Consider the following 21,321-nt stretch of genomic DNA (forward strand, 5'->3'; position numbering starts at 1 on the left):
GATTTCTAAAACTCAATCGATTCAAGTTGAAATTTCATCATTTTTATTACTCATTATCTCTTCTGTCTTTACGTCTTTTTTCTTTTTCTTTTTCTTCTTGTTCAAATTTAACATCCATCCATGCATACATAACATGAGTTTAAATCTTGCTATTAATATATACTCTCTCTGGTTCAAAATATAAGCTTTTCCTATTTGTTAGGTTATTGTTTTCAGCCACCTAAAATATAATTTTAATTTAGTTAAGTTATATTATTAGCAAAAAAAATTTTCATAATAAAAGAGTTTAGATATCAATGTAAAAATTTAAATTATACCAAATATAGGATGTTAAAGAGATAGAGTGGAGCAATTAAGATTAAGGGAGAACCATACATAAAGGCTAAATTCACAAATTTTTGTGTTCATAATAATCTCATTGTTTTCACTTGTAAATTTATTTTTTAAAGCGGCAAACAATATTACCAATATTTTTAGTCATATATTTGTATTACGTAAATGGTAAATGCTCATAATTTGACCAGTAAATTTACGCTATATAAATGATCAATGTAAAGACTTTCTGACTAATTAATTTATGTTTGGTCCTTCAGTATAATAATTATGATCTCCTCAAAAATAATGCAGTCATTTTTTAATAAATATAAGACATTGTGAATCAAGAAAAATGTATCACACTTTTCCTTGACAAAGAATCCTATAATGAAAGCCCTCCGTATGGATTCTATTATTCCACCTAAAAGTTGGATTTTTACCTTATATCCAGTGTATACTAAATATCCTTCATATCTTGGCCCTAATGGCCTAGAATTTGGTGAATTAATTAATTAATTAATTTTTTATATATAATTTAATTAACTTATTTTGAATTGCTAATCTTGTTTTTTTCATTGGGGTCAAATCAATAGCGTATGACAGAGTACAAGTTTAAACCCATAACCTTCTTTCCAAAGCGGAGATCGGTATCATTAGACCTAAATTTCTGAGTGCGAATTCTTTTATATATCTTGCATACCTTGTGCTAGGGCCCATCATTTGGACTTTTGCAGTTTTCAGTGATATGATGCATTTCATTCCATTCTTCTGTTTTCTCCGTAGCTCATGATGACTAGATAATATTTATTATATCTTTTTCTATTCCCAGTATAAAAGCTAGTTGAGATTTATTTTGTTACTAATTATAATATTTCAATATATTTTATATCCTAAATTTATAATTTATTTTTAGACTATCATATATTTGAATAATAATTATGTTGATAAAGTAATTTCAATACAAATTATTAATTAAAAAAAAGGTATAACCAACATTCATTTTTTATATATAGCTAGCTTAACTAATTTTTTTAGTATTTATTAATTATTTGTTTTCTATATTTAGGAACACAAGGAGTAAAATCCAAATGATGAGATATCCTTTTATTCAGTCTTGAGTATGAAGTGGGGCTTACTTTAGACTTATTAAGAATATTAGTTGAAAGGTACTTAAAAAGGTGATTTCACACAAGTTAAAATAAAATTTCAACTCACATACTTACTTTGTATATCCTAAATTTACTTTTAAAACTATAGTTTGGTTTTTAACCAAACACTCTTGAGTTTAGTTTTCTAAAATTACCCTTCATCTTAGTTATTACACAATTGAAAAACAGTGTCTTAAATAAGGCTAGAATTGAATTAGGAATCTTAAATGACCTAAACAAAAGCTACCTTTTGATTATATATGAGACCGATAAAAATCCCTCAATATTTACTTATATAAATATAAATATATACATGTGTGTGGGTGTATATATGAGACTAGCTAGAAGCAGTACTATGTATTTATAATTTATGGCTAAAATATGACTTTTTTATAGATTTTATTTTATAAATTAATAATCGAGTGTCGGCAAGAAAAAAGGCATCGAAACAAATTCAAAAAGATTGAATGAGCATATACAGATTAATCAATGCCCAGCAATTAAAGATGATCAATATAATGAAGAAAAGGTCATCTCAAATTAATTTACTTTCATTTATTATTGATAATTCACCTGCAGCACACAGATACATGAAGCAACACACCCAGTAAGAAAAGCCTGTCCCCAAACTCACTCAAAAGTTATTCGCAGAAACCATAAAAAAGGAAACACAACACATAATTATACATAACAAAGCAGATAGGTAACGGTGATGCTTCAGCAGTCTGTGTGCTTATATATATATATATTTAATGTTTAGCCAAAGAGATGGTGGTGCTTCTTGCCATGAGCCTCCTCGTCGGCTTCCTTGGCTTCCTTCTTCTCGTGATGCTCATGGAAGGCAAGGCCACCGGATCCGACAGCGGCGGCGGCGGCAATCTCCTCTTCTATCTTGTGCTTGTGTGCATGCTCTGGGTCTTTCTCCGCCTTGTGCTTCTCATGCTACATATCATTTCAAACATTCATTCATCAATGTTAACATGAATATATTTACATATAAAATATTAACTTTATAATAAATTATAGTAGTAATATACAGAGACTAATTAAAGAAAGAAGAATACTTGGGTAATTATTCTTATAAGACTAAGCATATAAATTTTTTCCAATAATAAAACTCATCTCTCAAAATAAACCGCATCGAACCTACCTAATTTTCAAAAAGCACAACAACAAAAAACTTTATCCTATCAAGTGGAATCAGCTATATGGATCATACAATACTATTAAACCATATCAACAAAACAAATCTCCAAATAAATTGTTAATAAAAAAAAAGTAATGCTTAACAACTTTACTGATCTGCCTTTACTTTTAGGCTGTCCAATGTATACATGTTCAAACCATCCTAAACGATTTTTTACCTTTCTCTCCTCAATTTAATCAAATAATTAAAAAAATTTTTAAAAAAATTGATTTGAATTAGAAACACACATGATCAACAATATCCTAATAAAAAAAGATCATCAAAAGGCTGGGAGAATTAAAGAAAACAAAAATCAAGAAATTAAAATGAACTAGCGTATATACCAGAGCATAAACACCAGTAGCTGCAGCACCAAGCTCACCAAGATGCTCAAGATGCTTATGATGCTTCTCTTCCTTCTTGTAATCCTCCTCAAGAGACTGACCTCCATAGCCACTTTCAGGATTCTCACCATATCCGCCCGAAGGATTTTGGCCGCCATAGCCGGCATCTACAGGCTTCTCTTCGCCGTCCTTGTGGTGGTGGAACAGGTGGTGGTGGTGCTTCTCTTCGGCCATGCTGCTTCTTTGGTTATAGGTACAAACTCAGATATCACAAATTAAATATCAGAATAAAAAGAAGATGAAGATGAGTATGAAGAAGAAGAAGAAGAAATTTGTGTGTGTTTGTGGAGGATTGGAGGATGTGTATTTATAATTGGTGATGTGTGTGATTGGTCACAGGTGAATGGATGGAGATTATTAGATCTCGGTGGGTCCTCCTCCACACAATCAGTTTAATCTGTATTTATTTTTTGATTATGACTTTGCATCGAAATGGAGGACTCATTTCCTTTATTTTAGCCACTTGGATGTTTCTTAATGTTTGCTCTAGACCGGTTAGTACACGTGTGATTAATTGGAATGTATTATTTTTACTTTTCCCCCCAAAAAATAGGTGTTACTTTTACTTCTTCAACAATTAAAAGAATCTAATATTTCATTAAAATCTATATATTTATGTATAATATAAAAATTTTAAGGAGTGACACTATCCACAAATAGTACTCCTCCGGTCCTTAATATAAGACCCATTTAGCTAATTTGATTAGATTAAAGAAGTTAGGTAAGTTAATTAATTATAAGAAATATGACACATTTTTCCTAAAATACCATAATCATATTTCTTAATACCTCATTTTTCTCTTCTACTTAATTATGGTTGAAAGGGTATCCATAGGGGTAATTTAGAGATAATTAATAAATATGAGAAATGGGTCTTATATTTAGGACCAAAACCAACTCACCAATTGGGTCCTATATTAAAGACCGGAGAAGTAAATAGTTTTAGAGATGCACGAGATCGAAGTACTAGGAATAGAAAGAAGACAAAAGCAAGGCATAAATTTAAGTTTAATTTGTTTTAATATTTTTCCATGTAAAAATGAAGGTTTCAAAAGTCTAGTTGTATGAAACCTTCCTACGTCATTGTGAGTTTGGATCCCTTTATAATTTAAAGTTTGAGAAAATTAATTTTTTGGTTCTTCAAATTTTAACTCAATTATAACTCAATTTTTCAATTATAACTTGTTTCTAGGCTTTTAACTCAATTAAAACTCATTTCCTATTTTTTTCTCATTTAATTAATCAGTCCTTTCCATACGTGAATCATCTTATATGGAAAAAGGTGTTGCCCACGTGCCATCCAAATGAGCTCCAAATGAGCCCCTAATCACCCACCCCAGTCCCTCCCTGTCCGTGCGCCGGAGGAAATCAATGGTGTATAATAACACGTGTTGGCAAATATTTACCACTTCGTATTTTTAATACAAAATTTAGTTTGTAGTTTGAATTTGAATTACAAACTAGATTTTAGATTAAAAACAAAAGGTAATAATATAACCTTCAGGTTTAACACTTACTAGTGAATATTTAATTAGAAAAATGACAGTAATATATCTTTAAGAATGCTAAATAACAAGGTGAACCTCAAAATCCCGTTACTATTTTTAAATTTTTAAATATTGTGAATGTTAATGTCCTTCATTATTTTCTCTCTTTATTTTAAGAATGCCACTTCAACATCCCTAGTTGGAGGTTGGTCGATAGTGCTCTAGCGCCGGCAACCCCTCTAGCAACTAGCCACTGAATCTCTCACAGTTGGACACCCAAGCTCCAATGACTATTTTTGTTTACTTCTTAACTATTGTTAATTAGCTATTAATTACTTTTGTTTCTAGAGCTCTGATGATTATTTGTGTTTAGCTACTAGCTATTCTAATTTCATGATTGATTATTTTTATTTTTAAAAATCTCATGATTACTTTTGTTTAACTATTGATTATTCTAGTTTTGCTATTAGTTACTTTTGTTTCAAAAATTCAAAAAAATGTATTTGGTAGTAACTACTTGTGTTTAGTTATTTATTATTCTAGTTTGGCTGTTTACTATTTTTTATTTCAAAAATTTGAAAAATGTGTTAAGAACTCGTTAACTACTTTTGAGAAACAAGAGGAATAAATAGCGAAACTAGTATAGTAAATAAACAAAATTTTTCAATACAAAAATCAAAGTGATCAATAGTTACACAAGAATAGTTACTAGAACTGTGAAAAAAAAAGTAATTAATAGTTAAACTAAAATAGTCAATAGCTAAACAAAAGTTTTCATGGGAAGTAAAGGAGCAATGATATCATTTCACAATATTTAAAAATTCTAAAATAGTACAATGAGTCTTTTATTTGGGATTTTAAAATTCACTTATCCTAATTTGTCATTTAAAATTTTTGAAAATATTTTTTGTCATTTTCTCTATTTAGTTTTTTTCATTAATATATTTATGTCCTTTTAGTATGAAATTAGTCTTACTCAAATATTCTAGCTGTCATTTCACAAAACATTTTTTGCAGACACGATCAAAAATTGATAATTTTTTGTTGATCTAAAGCCTACAGGACTATTATGAGAAAATCCCTGAACATGTAAAATCTTGATTTAGGCACCTCACACTTGAAAATAATAGAGAAGGAAGTGAAGCCTAAACAGGTATTTTTTTTTATGAAATTACCTATATGCATTTTTTTGTAAACTTGTTATTTCTAATTCAATACTTGTCATTATCAATTTACAACTTATTAATTAACTAACTAAAATAATAGAGAACAAAAAAAAGTTATGAAACAAATAATTTTCAGTTCAATACTTGTTATTACCATTTTAACATATGCTATTTTCAGTTTATAACTTGTTAATTAACTAATTAAAGTAATAGGGAACAAAAAAAAAAGTTGTGAAACTTATCGTTTACAATTCAATACTTCTTATTACAAGTTAAACACTTGTCATTAATTTTCAGTTCTATTAATGTCATTTATGTCAAAAAAGGGCATAGGATAATTTCATAATATTTTTAAAATGCCAATCAGTTCATGCCTCACTTTCTTTCCTATCATTTTGAAGTGTTAGCTATTAATTAGGTGCCTAAATTAGGATTTCATATAGTCAAGGTTGTTTATAAGGGGGACTATTAATGTTTATTAATGCTTTTTTAAGTTTTTAATATTTGATTGCATTTCCTTAAATTAAGCATGCATTATCGACAGATCATTATAGGATTTATTAATTAAAATATGGTCAATATTTTTTAACATAATATTATAAGTGTATGGTTTCATTGATTGTGAAGTATTACTATAATTTTTTCTCTAAAAATCATTTACGTGCTTTAAGTAAAATATAACATTTTCTGATTTTTCTGAAAACAAAGCTTTACAAAAAAAAAATGAAAAAAAATCTTCTATCCACCCCTTCATCAGCTAATTAATTACTCGAACTTGTCGATATAACTTTTGGTTAATTGAATAAATTTAGACAACTTGAATTTGAAGTTCTATATTCAACAAAAATTTAACAAGAAAAAGATAATACGACTGACTTTATTTTTTTTATTTTTTATCGCTAACATTTATTTTCGAGTTGAATTAATCTCTCCCTCTATCTCTATCTCTATCTCACTACAGAAAGGATTTCATGCTAGAATTTTACTTTAAATATTTCAAAATTAATCAAAAATCCGATGTAACATTAATCTACAAAAACACAATACATCAAACAAGGGAACTAAACCGATCTATATAGTTCGGGGTGATAAAACCCATATTCTTTTGAAAAAAAAAAAACTCTTCCACTCCTAAATATAAAACTTATTTTGTAGTATAAATTACATTATAAAATGAATTTTATATTTAGAATCAGAGACGATACTTCTTTTGAATTGGAATACGCAACAAGCGTAAGGTAATATGTATGCGTAAGATCTTAAACATAAAATTACTTTAATAACATAATACTATCTCAGGCAAACCGGGAAAAAAAACATAATACTATCTCAAGTGCTAAATATAGGAGTTAATTAAAAATTTAATTTGGTATTAATAAATATAAGACTCTAATCTACTTTGTCTCCCATATTTATTTATTTTTTTCAAAGCAGTTCTTATGGTTATTACAGATGTTAGATTTTTATTCTAATGATATGATTAATAAGGGTATTTTAGAAAAAAACAACTTACATTTATTATAAATAACTAATTTAACTAATTTTTTAATATTTGCAAATTAGTTATCTAACTCTTATATTAAGGACAAGAGGTAGTATGTAAAATTTATTAATAATAACTTAATTGCTTTCAGAAATAAATTCCACCTTGATCTGTTGCAATACAATTCATGATAAAGGAACAATATCAAATAAAAAATAATGAAGAGATAAATGGTGGAATAGTCAAAATGAGCCCCCCTTTCTGATATTTTCCCATCTTGGGTTGAATATATGTGTTAATGAGGCGGTAAAGTAGGTGGTAAATTTTTATGCCCACTTTATAATTTTATAGTTATTAATAATAACATAATTCCTTTCAGAAATAAATATCATCTCATGTAATACAAGTCATAATCAAGGAACAAAATTAAATAAAAAATAATGAAGAGATAAATGGTGGAATAATCAAAATTAGCCCACCTTTATGATATTTTCCCACCGTCGTGATTGTGTTGATTAGGGGTCCATTTGGATCAGCGATTGGAAAAGCAGCTTATAGAAAAAGTAGCTTATGGAAAAGTGAAGTTGGTAAAAGTTAAATTGGATAAGCTGAATTGTGTTTGGATTGGAGTTCAGACAAGCTAGTTTACAAAAATGAGATTGGAAAAAGCTTGTTTGGATTATAGTTGAGTAAAAGTAATTTTGGCTGAAAAATTGCCAAAATGGGTATGAGTTTTAATAAATAATAAAACATGATTAAAAAAATAATTTCACATAATACAATGAAATTAAAATAATTTAATATGAAGAAATCATAAAAAATATTTTAAATATAAAGTGAAACATAAAAAAATAAAAGTATATTTTTAGGAGCATATTTAAAAATAAAAATATATTTCTAACCTATTCATTACTTTCAACTAATTTTAATTGATTTTTTATTATCTACAAATTAGTTATTCGAGGCTTATAATAAGAATCAAAAGAAGTAATAAATTTCTTAACTTTTTCTCTCTTCATATTTCAAAAGCCATAAGCCATAAGCTATAAGCCATAAGCTGTTAATTTTAGCTTATAGCTTATTGTAGCTTTTCAGACATAAGCCCGATTGCAAATAAGTGTTGCCAAACAGACCCTATTTTTTTCAATTGAGCTTATAGAGCTTATAGAGCTTATAAGCTACTTATAAGCTCTAAAAAAGTGTTTCCAAACAGGCACTAGATTTGGTAAAATAAGTTGGCCCACAGCGAGTTAGACGGGAGAAACCCGAGTCAAGATGAGTGGGTATTTTGTGTGTCCAAACTCGTCCAACTAATCAATTCTTTTTTTTTTTTTAATCAGCAACTTATCAACTTACCTCTTATTTTATATAATCTCAAAATAATATTTTCATATTTTAAAAAATTTAAATTAAATAACAAGTTTTATATTTTCATAAAGTTATATAGTTAAATTAACCCCAAAACTTGTAAATATAAATATATAATCTATTTTACATTACTATTATATTAATATAAAAATAATAAATTAATTTAAAAAGAGTGAGAAATGAAACATAAAATCAAGTTCCTAACATAAAGATATGGCTACTTAAATTAAGTATAAGATAATAATTTTTTACTTCAATTAAAATAGAATAATTGTAAAAAGAGGGAAAAAAGGGGCCAACCCGCGAATAATTGTATAATACATTTTTTAATATAAAAATTTAATTATCATTGGTAGCTACTACATAATTTCCTTTTTAAATATATGTCCGTTTTGTTTTTGCCATCAGATATATGTCCTCTTCTACCCGCGAAAATTAAGTTGATTTCACATTCTAAATACTCCTCCGGTCCTTAATATAAAACCCATTTAACTAATTTGATTAAATTAAGAAAGTAAGGTAAAATAGTTAAGTATAAGAAAAGTGACACATTTTTCCTAAAATACCATAATCATCTTTCATAATACCTCCTCTCCCTCTTCTACTTGATTATGGTTGAGAGAGTATCCATAGGGGTAATTTAGAGAAAATTGATAAATACAAGAAATGGGTTTTATATTTAGAACCAAAACCAATTTAAGAATTGGGTCCTATATTAAGGACGGGAGGAGTATAATATAGTACCTTAGTGTAAGTATTTCTTTTTTTTATTATTAAATATTTTCTTCTCAAAAAAGAAAAAAGAATACTAAGCGGAATATGATTAGGATAAGACTGATTTTAGTGCGGAGCCATCAAAACAATATGGTCGGTTAAGTGGGGCCTCAACGGACTTCAGGTCCCTGTAATGTGTGTCGGCAACAAGGAATATTCCATGATCTCCAATTTTAGCCTTTTATCTTTCTTACACCACCCGTCCCTTCTTTATTGATACTTGATATTAAAAATTAGTTAATTAATTTAAATTTATTAAAAAATTTATTAATTTAGTTATTTATAATAAATAGGTATTATCTTTTCTAAAATATTCTTTCTAAATTTGTATTAGTTAAAACTATCATTTAATGAAACATTTAATGCCCAACTGTTTTGAGAGAAAAATAATAATATAAAAGACAAAGTGAATAATTCTTATATTTAGGATCAAAATAAATATCAAATTAATTATTATATTAAGAATCGGAGATAGTCCAAAGTAAAAATAATCAAATTACATATAAAAGTAGATTAACATTGCCAACTCAACAAATTATGGAGAGTGGGTGGAAAAGGGAAAGAAATTAAATGAGTAGGAAATCAAAGAGTTGGTTAATACAGGGATATAGCCAAAGATCCTTGGCTCTAGTGGCATTCACTCCTTGAAAAGGGAGGCTACACGATCAAACTCGTGTGCACTTTTCATTTGACTTTTACCAGATGTGTTTCTATGATATTATTTATAAGAAAGAAAAAAGAGATTCTTAAATTTTAAGACAGAATTAATAAAAGGAAAAATGACGGAAACTTACTTGTTAATTTTTTTTTTTAAAAAAAGCCAAACTTACTACTGTTGTAAGAATTTTAACTATTTTATAATAATTTTAATAAGTTAAAATCTATCAAAATTACTTATTTGTCATGTTAAAATTTAAGAGATATTTTTCTATCATTCTCCCTTAATAAAAATCATATCTTATACGTAGAACAGGGGGAAATAATATCCCATAAATATAATTTTTGTTGTTGCAAACCTTGTAAATAAGGTCCTCTAAATCTTTAAGAAAAAGTATCAAAGCCAAAAGAAAGGAAGAAAGAAAACAATCAGGACTCTTTCATTGAAGGGTTGATATTAAAATCATTTAATTTATGGTATAGAAATGTTTCTTCTAGCTAGTCATCCAAAAGAAGAATCTTTATAATTTGGTTTATTGAATTAGGCATGATCAAAGTTTCAAACTTGTTCAATCATGATGGCTAACTTTGCTACAAATATCTAGTTCATTATTTGCTTCCCCTTTAAATCAGATCAAATTCATTGTGCCCCTTACCTAAGGTTTCCTCAATTGAGACTCAATTAAATGATACTACCTCTCGTGTTTAATATACTACCTTTGGTACTAATTATAAGATCTCATTTATAGACTATAAACAGAGTCTTATAATTAGGACTAGAGGTAATACGAGCTAATTGGCAGTCTCAAATATAAGACCCTAATTTACTTTGTCTCTCAAATTTATAATGTGCTCTAAAAAATATTCCTATTAATTGTAAGGTATTTCCACCTAAGTGTAGGTTCAATGTAAATGATTGAATAAGGATAATTTAAGAATATCAATATGCATTTGTTACAAATAACTAACTTAGCTAATTTTCTTAATCTCTTCAAATTGATTATCTAGTTCTTATATTAAGGACCGGATGCAGTATTAATCACCAATGTTGATGAGCTGATCTAATAATTTTCTACAAGAAAATAGAATTTTTTTATAGGATAGAAAAATAAACTAGATCATGATTGATGATTTATACCCCTCAGTTGAGGGAATCCAAATCCTCCTGAAATGAAGCATTTATTATGGCAATAGGATCTTCAGCTCCGTATAAATCTGGAAGCTACATGCTCTATTCACTTACCATTTGCCCAAGAAATTATGGTATTTTAATTTAAGAAGATTTGAAATTAGTGCATTTGCAAGAAAACAAATATATTGAATTAGAATCTTTTTCCTTTTCCATCCAAATTTGATGAACAAATTATTTCCAATTAGATCTGACAATGCTAAAAATTCATATATAAGATTTAGAAACTAGATTTTATATTAATAGTTGGAGGTAGTAATACTTTTTTTCCTAATACAAATGCTGTGGATACAATTCATACAGGATAAAAAACTAGCTAGGTGCATGATGCTCATTGCATTAATAAATTAAACAATCAAAAGAATGCCAAATCCCCAAATCCATGTTCATGTGATAGACTTGAAATGCAGTTTGTTTCTAAAATATCACACTAATATGACGTGATTAAATCTCTATTCTCCTTTACAATATAAAATATTGAGTGATAATGATAGGAAACCTTCTGTATATGACTTCTAAAGCTTTAAAAGAGTAGACATTATGTAGTTGGAGGCTTGGAATTTTTCATAGTGTGACACTATTTAGATAAAATCAGGGCTATCCTTGTTTTTGGATTTTAATATTCTTCTGATATTTAATTTAAGAGCTACATAACTAATTTGTATAAATTCATAAAGCTAAATAAATTATTTAATTCTAACAAATGTGACATGGTATTTCTAAAATAATACCCCTATGTAACATTATAGCAAACTCCATAAGTCTCTTTTTTATGAGATCCAAAATTTTGAATCCCTATACACTTCGAAGTTGTCTAAACATGAAATACATTTTTATCAACTTTACTTCTGATCAACTTTTTCCATACATCATATTTCATTATTTTCCTCTTATAATAAGGGCATATTTTGGAGACAAAAAGAAATACATTTCTTGCATATTCATTACTTTTAACTAATTTTAACAGTTTTCTTAAACCACATAATTTTGTTATTTGGATTTTATAATTAGAAACAGGGGAATATATCGAGTTATAAGTTAGATAAATTAATTTAAAAAATATGATGAATATAAAAGATAAAATAAATAAAAATATTATATTTAGTACTAAAGTCAACTGTCTAACTGTTTTTTATATTTAAGATCGGAAGAAAACCATTTTAATCTCAAACAAGAGAGTAAAGATGTGGGGAAATATGAGCATGAGGTAGGGGGCAAGTAGGGAGACATTATGTGGTGGTGTGATTAAGAAGGGAAGGAAGAAAAGTGAGAGATAAGAGGAGTGTAGGTTAAGCAAATGCCTGGTCGTGCCGCCACGTTCTCCAATTTTGACCTCTCACCCGTAAACATCCAACTGAATCCGACTGATTTCTTCATGTTTCGTTCATATCACTATCATCCCATCTTCCATGTGACTTGGTATGGTCTATTGTTGTATTCAATTCTATCCATGACTTTGTGTGATCATGCGTTTATTTGTTTACTTTATTTCGCACTCTTCTGGCCGATCCTCATTTCTTGGATTATTTATTTCATAGTAGTATTATTCTTCAAGCAACAAATTAAACATCATACGCGTCTTATGCGCCTTTTTTTGGGGACCATGATGCGCTTCTCATAGTTGAAACAAAGCATACTCAGTCATTTTTATTACCTAGGTTAATATAAATTTTGGTCCTTCAAGTTTGCTTTTAATTTGGTTTTAGTCCCTCAAATTTTAAACCATAGGTTTTTGTCTCTCTAGGAGCAAAATGGTTCAAGTTCTTATTGGGTTATAGGGACTAATGTTTTAAATGAAAAGAAACTTAAGGGACAAGTTTTTATTGGATTATAAGAATTAATGTTTTAAATGAAAAGAAACTTGAGGGACAAAAACCTATGATTTAAAATTTGAGGGACCAAAACCAAAATGAGGGCAAATTTAAAGAACCAAAAATTATATTAACTCTTATTACCTGAAAAGTATGTTAGTATGTTACTTCGTGAAGTCCTAAATAATACAAGAACTAAATAACTGATATGCAAATATTAAAAAATATTTAAATTAATTATTTGTTAAAAAAATGTGCACTGGTTTCTCACTTTTTTAAAAAAATTACATTGAAAACTACTCTTTTGATAAATTAAAAACCTCTTAACGTCTGTAATAAATAGGAAGAATTTAGAAAGAAAAATTATAAATTTGGGAAATAAAATATATATTAAAGTTTTATATTTCAGATCAAAGTAAATTCATCTAATTCCTATATTTAAAACCAGATATAGTAATATTTTAGTGTTCTCATTATCTCACCTTTCAAAATTAATTGTTAAGTTTGAAATGATGGTGACAATATTTTCTAGTAATATTTTAGTTTTCTCATTTTCTAGTTACGGTAATTTACCAATGAAATTTATTCAATTATTATTTAAATAATTATGATTTTTTTGGAGGTAATTTCTTTGGTAGAATTTTAGAGATAATTCTGATTGAGGATGCTTGTCTTGAAATTAAATAAAAATATTAATTTTTAAAAACTAAGATAAAAATTTTCTTACAAATTAAATTGATTGATTAATTTATTAAAAAATTGAATTAACACCAATTTTTGTAATTAATTTTAATTTAATTTGGGATAATTAATATACAAGTCCTCATAGTTTCAACCGGTTTTTAATCAGGTCCTCATAATTTTTTTATTTTTATTAGGTCCTTATAATTTCATATGTTTTTAATGAGGTCCTTATAACTTTTTTTCTTTTTATCAGGTCCTTATTGTTTTATCTCATTTTTAATTAGGTCTTTAAATTTTTTATTCTTTATTCTATAAATAATAATATTCTATAAATGACAAATTATTATAAAAATATCATGTTAATATTCTTTTAAATTTTTAGTTAAACATATATATTATTTAATTTTCAATTCTAATGTTTATAATTTGAATTAATTAGAATATAATTATAAATAATTTATAGTTAAGTATAATTGATCATTCTAATTAATTATTAATTACTTAATGATTATATTAATTATTTTGTCCAATTATATAATTATTAATTTAAAAATAAAATTAATTTTACAGAATAAAGTTAATAAATAAATTTTTTAAAACTACAAAGAACCTAATTAAAAAATAAGTGAAACTGTAAGGACCTAATAAAAAGAAAAAAAATAAAGAGGCCTAATTAAAAACACGTGAAGTAAAAAGATATAATAAAAAAGAAAAATTTTATAAGGACCTGATTAAAAATCAGATGAAATCATAAGGACCTAGATATTAATTATCCCGTTTAATTTTTTAAAATTAATTTCATAATTACGTTTATAATAATTTATTTAAATCATTATTTTCCAAGGCTTCATGTTCATGCTCCATTGGAACAAAAAAAAAAAAACAAGCACTCATTTTGTCAGAAAGAAGCCCCACAACAACTAGAAAAAAAGTTCGCTTCGGACGCTTAAAACAGGAACTTGATATGTAGGAACGGCCGATGTTAAAAGTCCCTTCTATTTACACTGATTGCGACACCAGTATAAAGATGTTACTTTTTTAAAACTGATTGTTCTTCCAATTGATGTAAGTGTTGGAAAATTTATTAAAACAAATGGTCTACTTCTTAGATAAGCTATATTTGTTATAGCAGGTCTAGGAAATAGACCTTTTTAAAATTAATTATTTTTTTTATATTAGCTAGTTATTTTAATGGCATTTGCTTTTTTAAAGTTTATTTCTTTTATTTGATTGTTTTATTTCGCCACTTCCAAATATGTTAATTGATTTTCTAGTGTTGGATTTATAGGGTGTTTGGATGGAAACCAAATCATGATTTCAAAAGTATTTTTACGATTTACGAAATAAATATGTAGAGGAGTTTGTCTCGTTTTGCAAAAAAGTGCTTCTGAGAAGGACTTTTGAAGATTGCTAAACACCTCCGAATCGATGTAATTTAACCTAACGCTTGCTCATTTTTACAAAATGAGCGAAGTCGAATCTCGCAGCTCTTGGGTTCGGCGCTATTGCTCAATAATAAATAGGCATTTTGATCATTAGTGTTAAACTGGAACATACAAAATGAGTACAAGCTATCGTTCAAACTCGCAAAAGGAAAAACTCTTATTTAATGAAATAATTACAAAACAAACTTAATTTTGAATTGGCAAACAACATTTCGTATGATTGATTATGACTGAGTGGAGCAAGTTTTGGTTTCCAAGAAACCAAACTAAAGGTCTTGGTTTCTTTTACAATCAAAACCCACCCTACTCAGTCATAATCAACCGTACAGTATATAGGTTATTGCAAATTCAAAAATTAAGTCCATTAGGAAATTGATTTCTTTAAACAAGTCTTCCTCTTTGCTGCTCCAACCAATATGTTAGCAACATCTAAATGTTCCAATTTAATTCCAGAAAGATCTAAATGCCTAAAATATATTTGAAAAATGAAACTAAACTGAATGAATGAAAATGCTATTTTGGTGGAGGGTTAGAAGGAAAATTAAAATGTTCAACAAAGAAAATGAAATAAATAGCAAAAAAATCAATAAAACAAAAATGAGAGATTCTTTTCAAATATGATAAAAGGGACAATTCAGGATTCTCATGGAGTTAGCTTTTCTAGTCTAAATCAGTTAATTAGACCAAAGAGAAGTGATGAGAGATTGGAATCAACAAGTTTAATTACTTACTTGAACATGAAAAACATTCAAATTCAATAGCATTTAGACCATTAGGTATAAGGCCAATTAATTAAACCCATTAAAGCTAATAACAATTTGGTCAAATTAATTATGAAAATTATGTTTAGAATTATCTAATTAAACAATAAGACAATTCACCAACTTAGTTGAACAATCAAGAGGAAAAGAAACCCAAATTTGTGATTTAAACCACATTGACAATTAAATCAACAATGAGAACTCAATTATAAATTTAATTAACAACTAAAATGTAGCAAGTGCCAAGCACAAAATAAGTCCAAATATCAATCCAATTCAAAAATAAAAATATTGACAATCAAGAACTAAATTATGTCAAAGAAATATAACTCAAAATTATCTAAAACTAAATAATTTCAACCTCTTGAATTAAAAAGATAGATGGAATCATTCTCTTATGATAATCCAAGGCTCTAGCTTCCTCTATACTTCTCCCAAATTGTTTCCTAGGCAAACCCAAGCCCCCATGGAAATTCTTCTAGGTCAAAGCTCCTCTAATGCCACGGCTATAAGAGAATTTGGTGAAAATGGAAATTAATTGAATGGATGGTGGTGGTGGAATATGGTGAGAGCGGGGATGTGATTATTGAAGGGAGAAAGGGACGAAGATGGTGAATATGCGGCTGTGGGTGGCGAATGGTCGCCCCATAATATTAAGAGAGCATCGTTTTATACAAGCAAAAGAGAATTTTTAAGTATAAGATTTAAGCTCATTATTTGAACTTAGCAATTTGAATGTCCTCAAGCTTTAAGAAATTATCCTACACCATTGAATTTCCTATTTTACTCATCCTTAACCTATAATAATTAAAATGATATTATATTCAAATATAATATAATCCATATCAAAATTAAATATTAGATATGTACAAAAAATAAGATAAAAAATTGCAAAACTTTTCAAAGATCTACTTTCCAAAAATATGATAGTTGATTTTGAAGAAATAGGAAATATTAGTTCCAAACCAAAAATTGGAAACTACAAAATATCCGTATTTTTACCCAAAAACCCAATTTTTATGAAAATTTTCAAAATCAATTAATTAATCTAATAATGCATAAAACATTCATTTGAGCTCAAGATATTGTTTAAATTCAAGGTTAATGTTGGATAAAATATTTAAAAAATTAAAACTTACCAATAATGCAAGTTAACAACCAGCTAGTATTTTAGAATACTAAATCAGTGAACAAAAAATAGTAATGAACATAAAAAGAAGATGCCAACAATAAACAACAAATCTAGTTAAACTAAAAGCTATTTCCAATTTCTAAAACCATGCTTCTAACCTTAAAGCAAGATAACATTATATTAATTAGAAAAGGTCAGCAAGAAACACACACATAGCAACATTACGGCTTAGAGATAAGCTTTAAGAACTAAGGAACGAGTCACCTAAGCTGAGGGAATGCATCATGTGGTTGACGATGAAAACCCCTCGACGTCAATGGCAACGATAAAGATCTTGTATAGACAGACCACGGTTATTAGGTCTCATCACAAGTAGCACAAGAAAGAAATTAAAAAAGTAACGATGAACATATCTAATTAGTCTTGGTCTTATTCATTTCATGAAAAATAACAGTTTAAGTGATGGAGTCATTGACCTTAAAAATATGGTAAAAAATTTTCAATTGTCAAAACATGCAGCAAAGTCTGCATTTCAATGGGTATACTGCAAAGGGACGTCTCTTTATGATGACAAAGCGGAGCAGAAAGTGTTTATTTCCATTAAATGGTCCTAATTTAATATCTATTTTATTTTTTTGACTATTGACATTTTATATGATTTCAAAACTTCACTTTCATAGGGCAGAACTTAACAATATTATGCATTCCCATATACTTTTTGCAGGTGATGGCGTGTTGGGTGAGGAAGTTCAAAGTCAAAACTCTTTTCTTGGGGCGATGTGAAATAGTCTGCAGAAAATTTGTCCATAGGTACTTTGTCATTGTTGGGTAATTTCACTACAAAATTTAATTCCGTATTAGTCACTAACGATTCGTAGTGATTAAGTCATTTTATGGTCTTGATTGGAATTTGCAGATTTGAAGCTATTTTTTTCCCGTCTTTCTAGCTTTGTTTTATATTATTTCTCGTTCCTCTAATCAAACACACCCCAAATCCTAAGGGCCCAACCTATTGATGACGGCCCAACAGGACCCCATATTTCATTTTTATGAAGCAAAGTTAGGGTTGGTTTGGAATCACAATTGGAGCATTCAAAAAAAACTTTTCATATAAGTTACAAAATACGAAGTAAGTATATAAAGTGATTTTTATCTTGGTTTATATAAAAGTTCTTATAATTACCACTCTAGTCCTAAATGCAAGTCATTTATAGGGAGATATGTTGGCCCTAAATGTAAATGTAAGTTTTTTATAATATATTTAATGCTTGTTTTCTAATTTTATTCTTATTGAAAAGAGAGAAAGAATGGAGAGATACTCGATTAATTTATAAATGTAGAAAGAGAGAGAGAAAACTTTAATAAAGATAAAGCTAAAAATTATTTCAATTTAATGCATTTCTTGATAGGTGTTACAAGTGCCCTATATTAAACATTAGAGTAGTATTTATCGAGAGCGTCAAGCCCTTTTCCTGCTACTAAAAAGAAGCCTTTTTTGAACTTGTATGAACAAAGTTTTTTTTTTTTTTAAAACTAAAGCATAGGTATAAAGCAATCCTATTCAAAGCACTGTCAGGTACTAAGTATGGAGATCTCTCCTAGTGAGGATTTGAATTTTGGTTCGTTACGTTATGAGAGACTAGTTCTTTCTGGTAGATTTAACTTCTATTGGTTAGGAACAGAGCTTTTGAACAGCCTAATTATAAAAGAGGGCTAAGGCCTCAAAACGTTCACCAAGTTTTTGGGCCAAGAACAAAAACACCATCATTGACCAGTGGACGAAAATAGACAAAGAAATAAATAACGAGATCAAATCGGGTTTTTTTTTTTTTTATGTTTTTGCTTGAACGAGATCAAAACAAATGTTTTGTCCTAAACCCAAAAACTTTTTCTGTTGGACCAGACCCAGGCCCAGTTATGAGTAAAGTGCCCCCTATAAAGAAAACCTAATTCTGATTTTTAGGGTTTTAGACTGAAGGAGCTGTGGCGATTTGCCTGTTACTTCTCTGAGCCGGGAGCAGCCGCATCTGTCCCTTGAATCTCAGCTTCCAAGATGGTGCGTTCTTTATCGTGTTATCCTCTTCCTGTCTTCGCCCATTTCCCTTTGTGTGTTCTCTAAATATTTGTATCTTCAAATTCTCAGTTTTGTTCGATGAGCCGAAATCTATTGGTTTTTATTGATGGTTTTGGCTGCTCTTAATGAACTTTTAGACTTCGAATCTTCTCCTTCTTTGATTTTACCTTGATTTTGTCTCAAAATCTAGTCCGTATTCTCTTTTTTTTTCCGGTAGTCTCTGGTGGCGAACGAGGATTTCCAGCACATTCTTCGTGTTCTGAACACTAACGTCGATGGGAAGCAGAGGATTATGTTCGCTCTGACCTCTATCAAAGGTATTGGCAGGCGATTCGCCAACATTTGCTGCAAGAAGGCTGATATTGACATGAACAAGAGGTTTGTTTGCGTTGACTATCACATCTCTGATCTGTGTTTAGATTCTATCAGATAGTTTGATGACAGTGCTACGGGTGACTGACTTAGGGTTTGTTTCTTCTGCTTTTTGATGTTTTGATTTTTTATGCTTTATTGAAAGGAAATTAAGCCTAGAAAGTTTGGTTATTTTACTATCAGGGCTGGAGAGTTGAGTGCTGCCGAGTTAGATAATCTTATGACCGTGGTTGCGAACCCTAGGCAGTTCAAGATTCCAGACTGGTTTTTGAACAGGAAGAAGGACTACAAGGATGGCAAGTATTCTCAGGTTGTATCAAATGCTTTGGATATGAAGTTGAGAGATGACTTGGAAAGGCTGAAGAAAATCAGGTGAATAACACTTGGATTGTAGCGTTTTTCATCCATGGTTCAACTGATATTCAACTTTTTCTGTTAAATCTGTGTCCTCTGAGCATGTGTTATTTCTATCTTAATGCTCTTAATCATGTCATCTGCATGTTCTTAAGCGTGAATAGACTCAAATCTAGCTCCAAAGAGGAGTTGACATGCGCAGTGTTTGTAAGCATCTTGTTTGAGTGATCGATTCTCATTCTTCCAATCTCTATAAAGTTCAAATCTGTTGAATAGGCTCAAGACACACTAAACTACTGAATGCGAAATATATAGGAAAACATTGTCCCCTTATCTGCGTTTTATTTTTATCATTGTCCTTATCTAAAGTAAAAATGAAGGTAGATTTTCATAGTGACTCCTATCCGACTTTTTTGTTTTGGTGGGAGCATTATGTATATCGAAGAAGAGATCGCCGTTGTATTGTTTCACTCTATTCAAACTCTTTACCATTTCTGTTTTATGCGAAGATCTGAAGCTATATGTACCATTTTGAGTTTGATTTCTTTATTTCCGCCCATAACCCTCTTGAAACGTTCTTTCAATTTCCTTGGCCAGAAGAACTATCTATTGATCCTTGATTTTGTACTGGGTTGTTAACTATATTATGGCTAGTGAAGCGTACGGATGAAATCTAACATTTGAAACCTTGTAAAATGCAGGAACCACCGTGGTTTGAGGCACTACTGGGGTCTTAGAGTTCGTGGTCAGCACACCAAGACTACTGGACGTAGGGGCAAGACTGTTGGTGTCTCTAAGAAGCGTTGAGCTCTTGCTTTAGTGATTTACTTTATTTTAAAGAATTAGATATGTGGTCGGATAATCAAGTAATTTTTGTTTTGGAAATGCAGTTGAATTTTGTTTATGTTTGAACTTTGTTACTACTAGCCATTTGATATGATCCTTATGAAGCTTTTGGTTGTGCTTGGAATACAATTTGGTGTCTAAACAGCCATTTCTACGGTGTTCCATCTTCAAAGCTATTAACTTTTATATTTAAGAATTGATGGCTATTTTCTTGATGACCTTGAATTTGTTAAATAATTGATATGCGCCTTCGTCCTAAATCCTAATTCATTTTTGTCTCGTGTTTATTAATTTTCTTCAAGCCAATTCATTTAGTTTGTTAGCTGATATATAATTATGTTAGGATGAGTAGATCACTTACGTTATAATTATATAATTTATTTTTTTAAATCTATATTCCCACATTATGGAAGTAGTAGAAATGCGTACAAAAACCCAATAAAAAGACGCCATAATTAGATAAGACCCATTATAGGCGACAGGAAATCTGTACCCGCCAATTGCTTGTGCTTAATCTATTGAGGTTCTTTACAAATTAGAGTGGAACTTCATGTCAGAGTCATTAAGAGTGTTTTTAGACGGAGCATTTGGTTGTTGGGGTTAAAAATTTTTATGTAATTATGACATTTGCATGCTATTTACATCTTATTAACGTCACAAAACAT

At 28.9% G+C, this 21,321-nt stretch overlaps 2 protein-coding genes across 3 annotated transcripts; one reads left to right on the forward strand and one right to left on the reverse strand.

Moving 5' to 3' along the window:
- Positions 1-1,993: 1,993 nt before the first annotated feature.
- LOC114720050 (abscisic stress-ripening protein 1) lies at positions 1,994-19,956 on the reverse strand. 2 transcript variants are annotated; one of them, XM_028905650.1, is made up of 4 exons: positions 9,124-9,134; positions 6,828-6,834; positions 2,994-3,217; positions 1,994-2,405 (listed from the first exon to the last, which is right to left on the reverse strand). In XM_028905650.1, the coding sequence occupies exons 1-4, from the start codon at positions 9,130-9,132 to the stop codon at positions 2,220-2,222; spliced, it is 426 nt and encodes a 141-aa protein (XP_028761483.1). In that variant the 5' UTR covers positions 9,133-9,134; the 3' UTR covers positions 1,994-2,219. The 2 variants fall into 2 exon arrangements, with proteins under 2 accessions (XP_028761483.1, XP_028761491.1); XM_028905658.1 differs by lacking the exons at positions 6,828-6,834; positions 9,124-9,134 and adding an exon at positions 19,936-19,956.
- LOC114720040 (40S ribosomal protein S18-like) lies at positions 18,982-20,820 on the forward strand. The gene is made up of 4 exons (XM_028905637.1): positions 18,982-19,066; positions 19,302-19,462; positions 19,640-19,828; positions 20,512-20,820. The coding sequence occupies exons 1-4, from the start codon at positions 19,064-19,066 to the stop codon at positions 20,615-20,617; spliced, it is 459 nt and encodes a 152-aa protein (XP_028761470.1). The 5' UTR covers positions 18,982-19,063; the 3' UTR covers positions 20,618-20,820.
- The last annotated feature ends 501 nt before the right edge of the window (positions 20,821-21,321 follow it).

This window comes from Neltuma alba, unplaced genomic scaffold (assembly GCF_004799145.2).
Source record: "Neltuma alba isolate B1F8T4 unplaced genomic scaffold, ASM479914v2 tig00002207_pilon, whole genome shotgun sequence".
Taxonomy (NCBI): Eukaryota; Viridiplantae; Streptophyta; class Magnoliopsida; order Fabales; family Fabaceae; genus Neltuma; species Neltuma alba.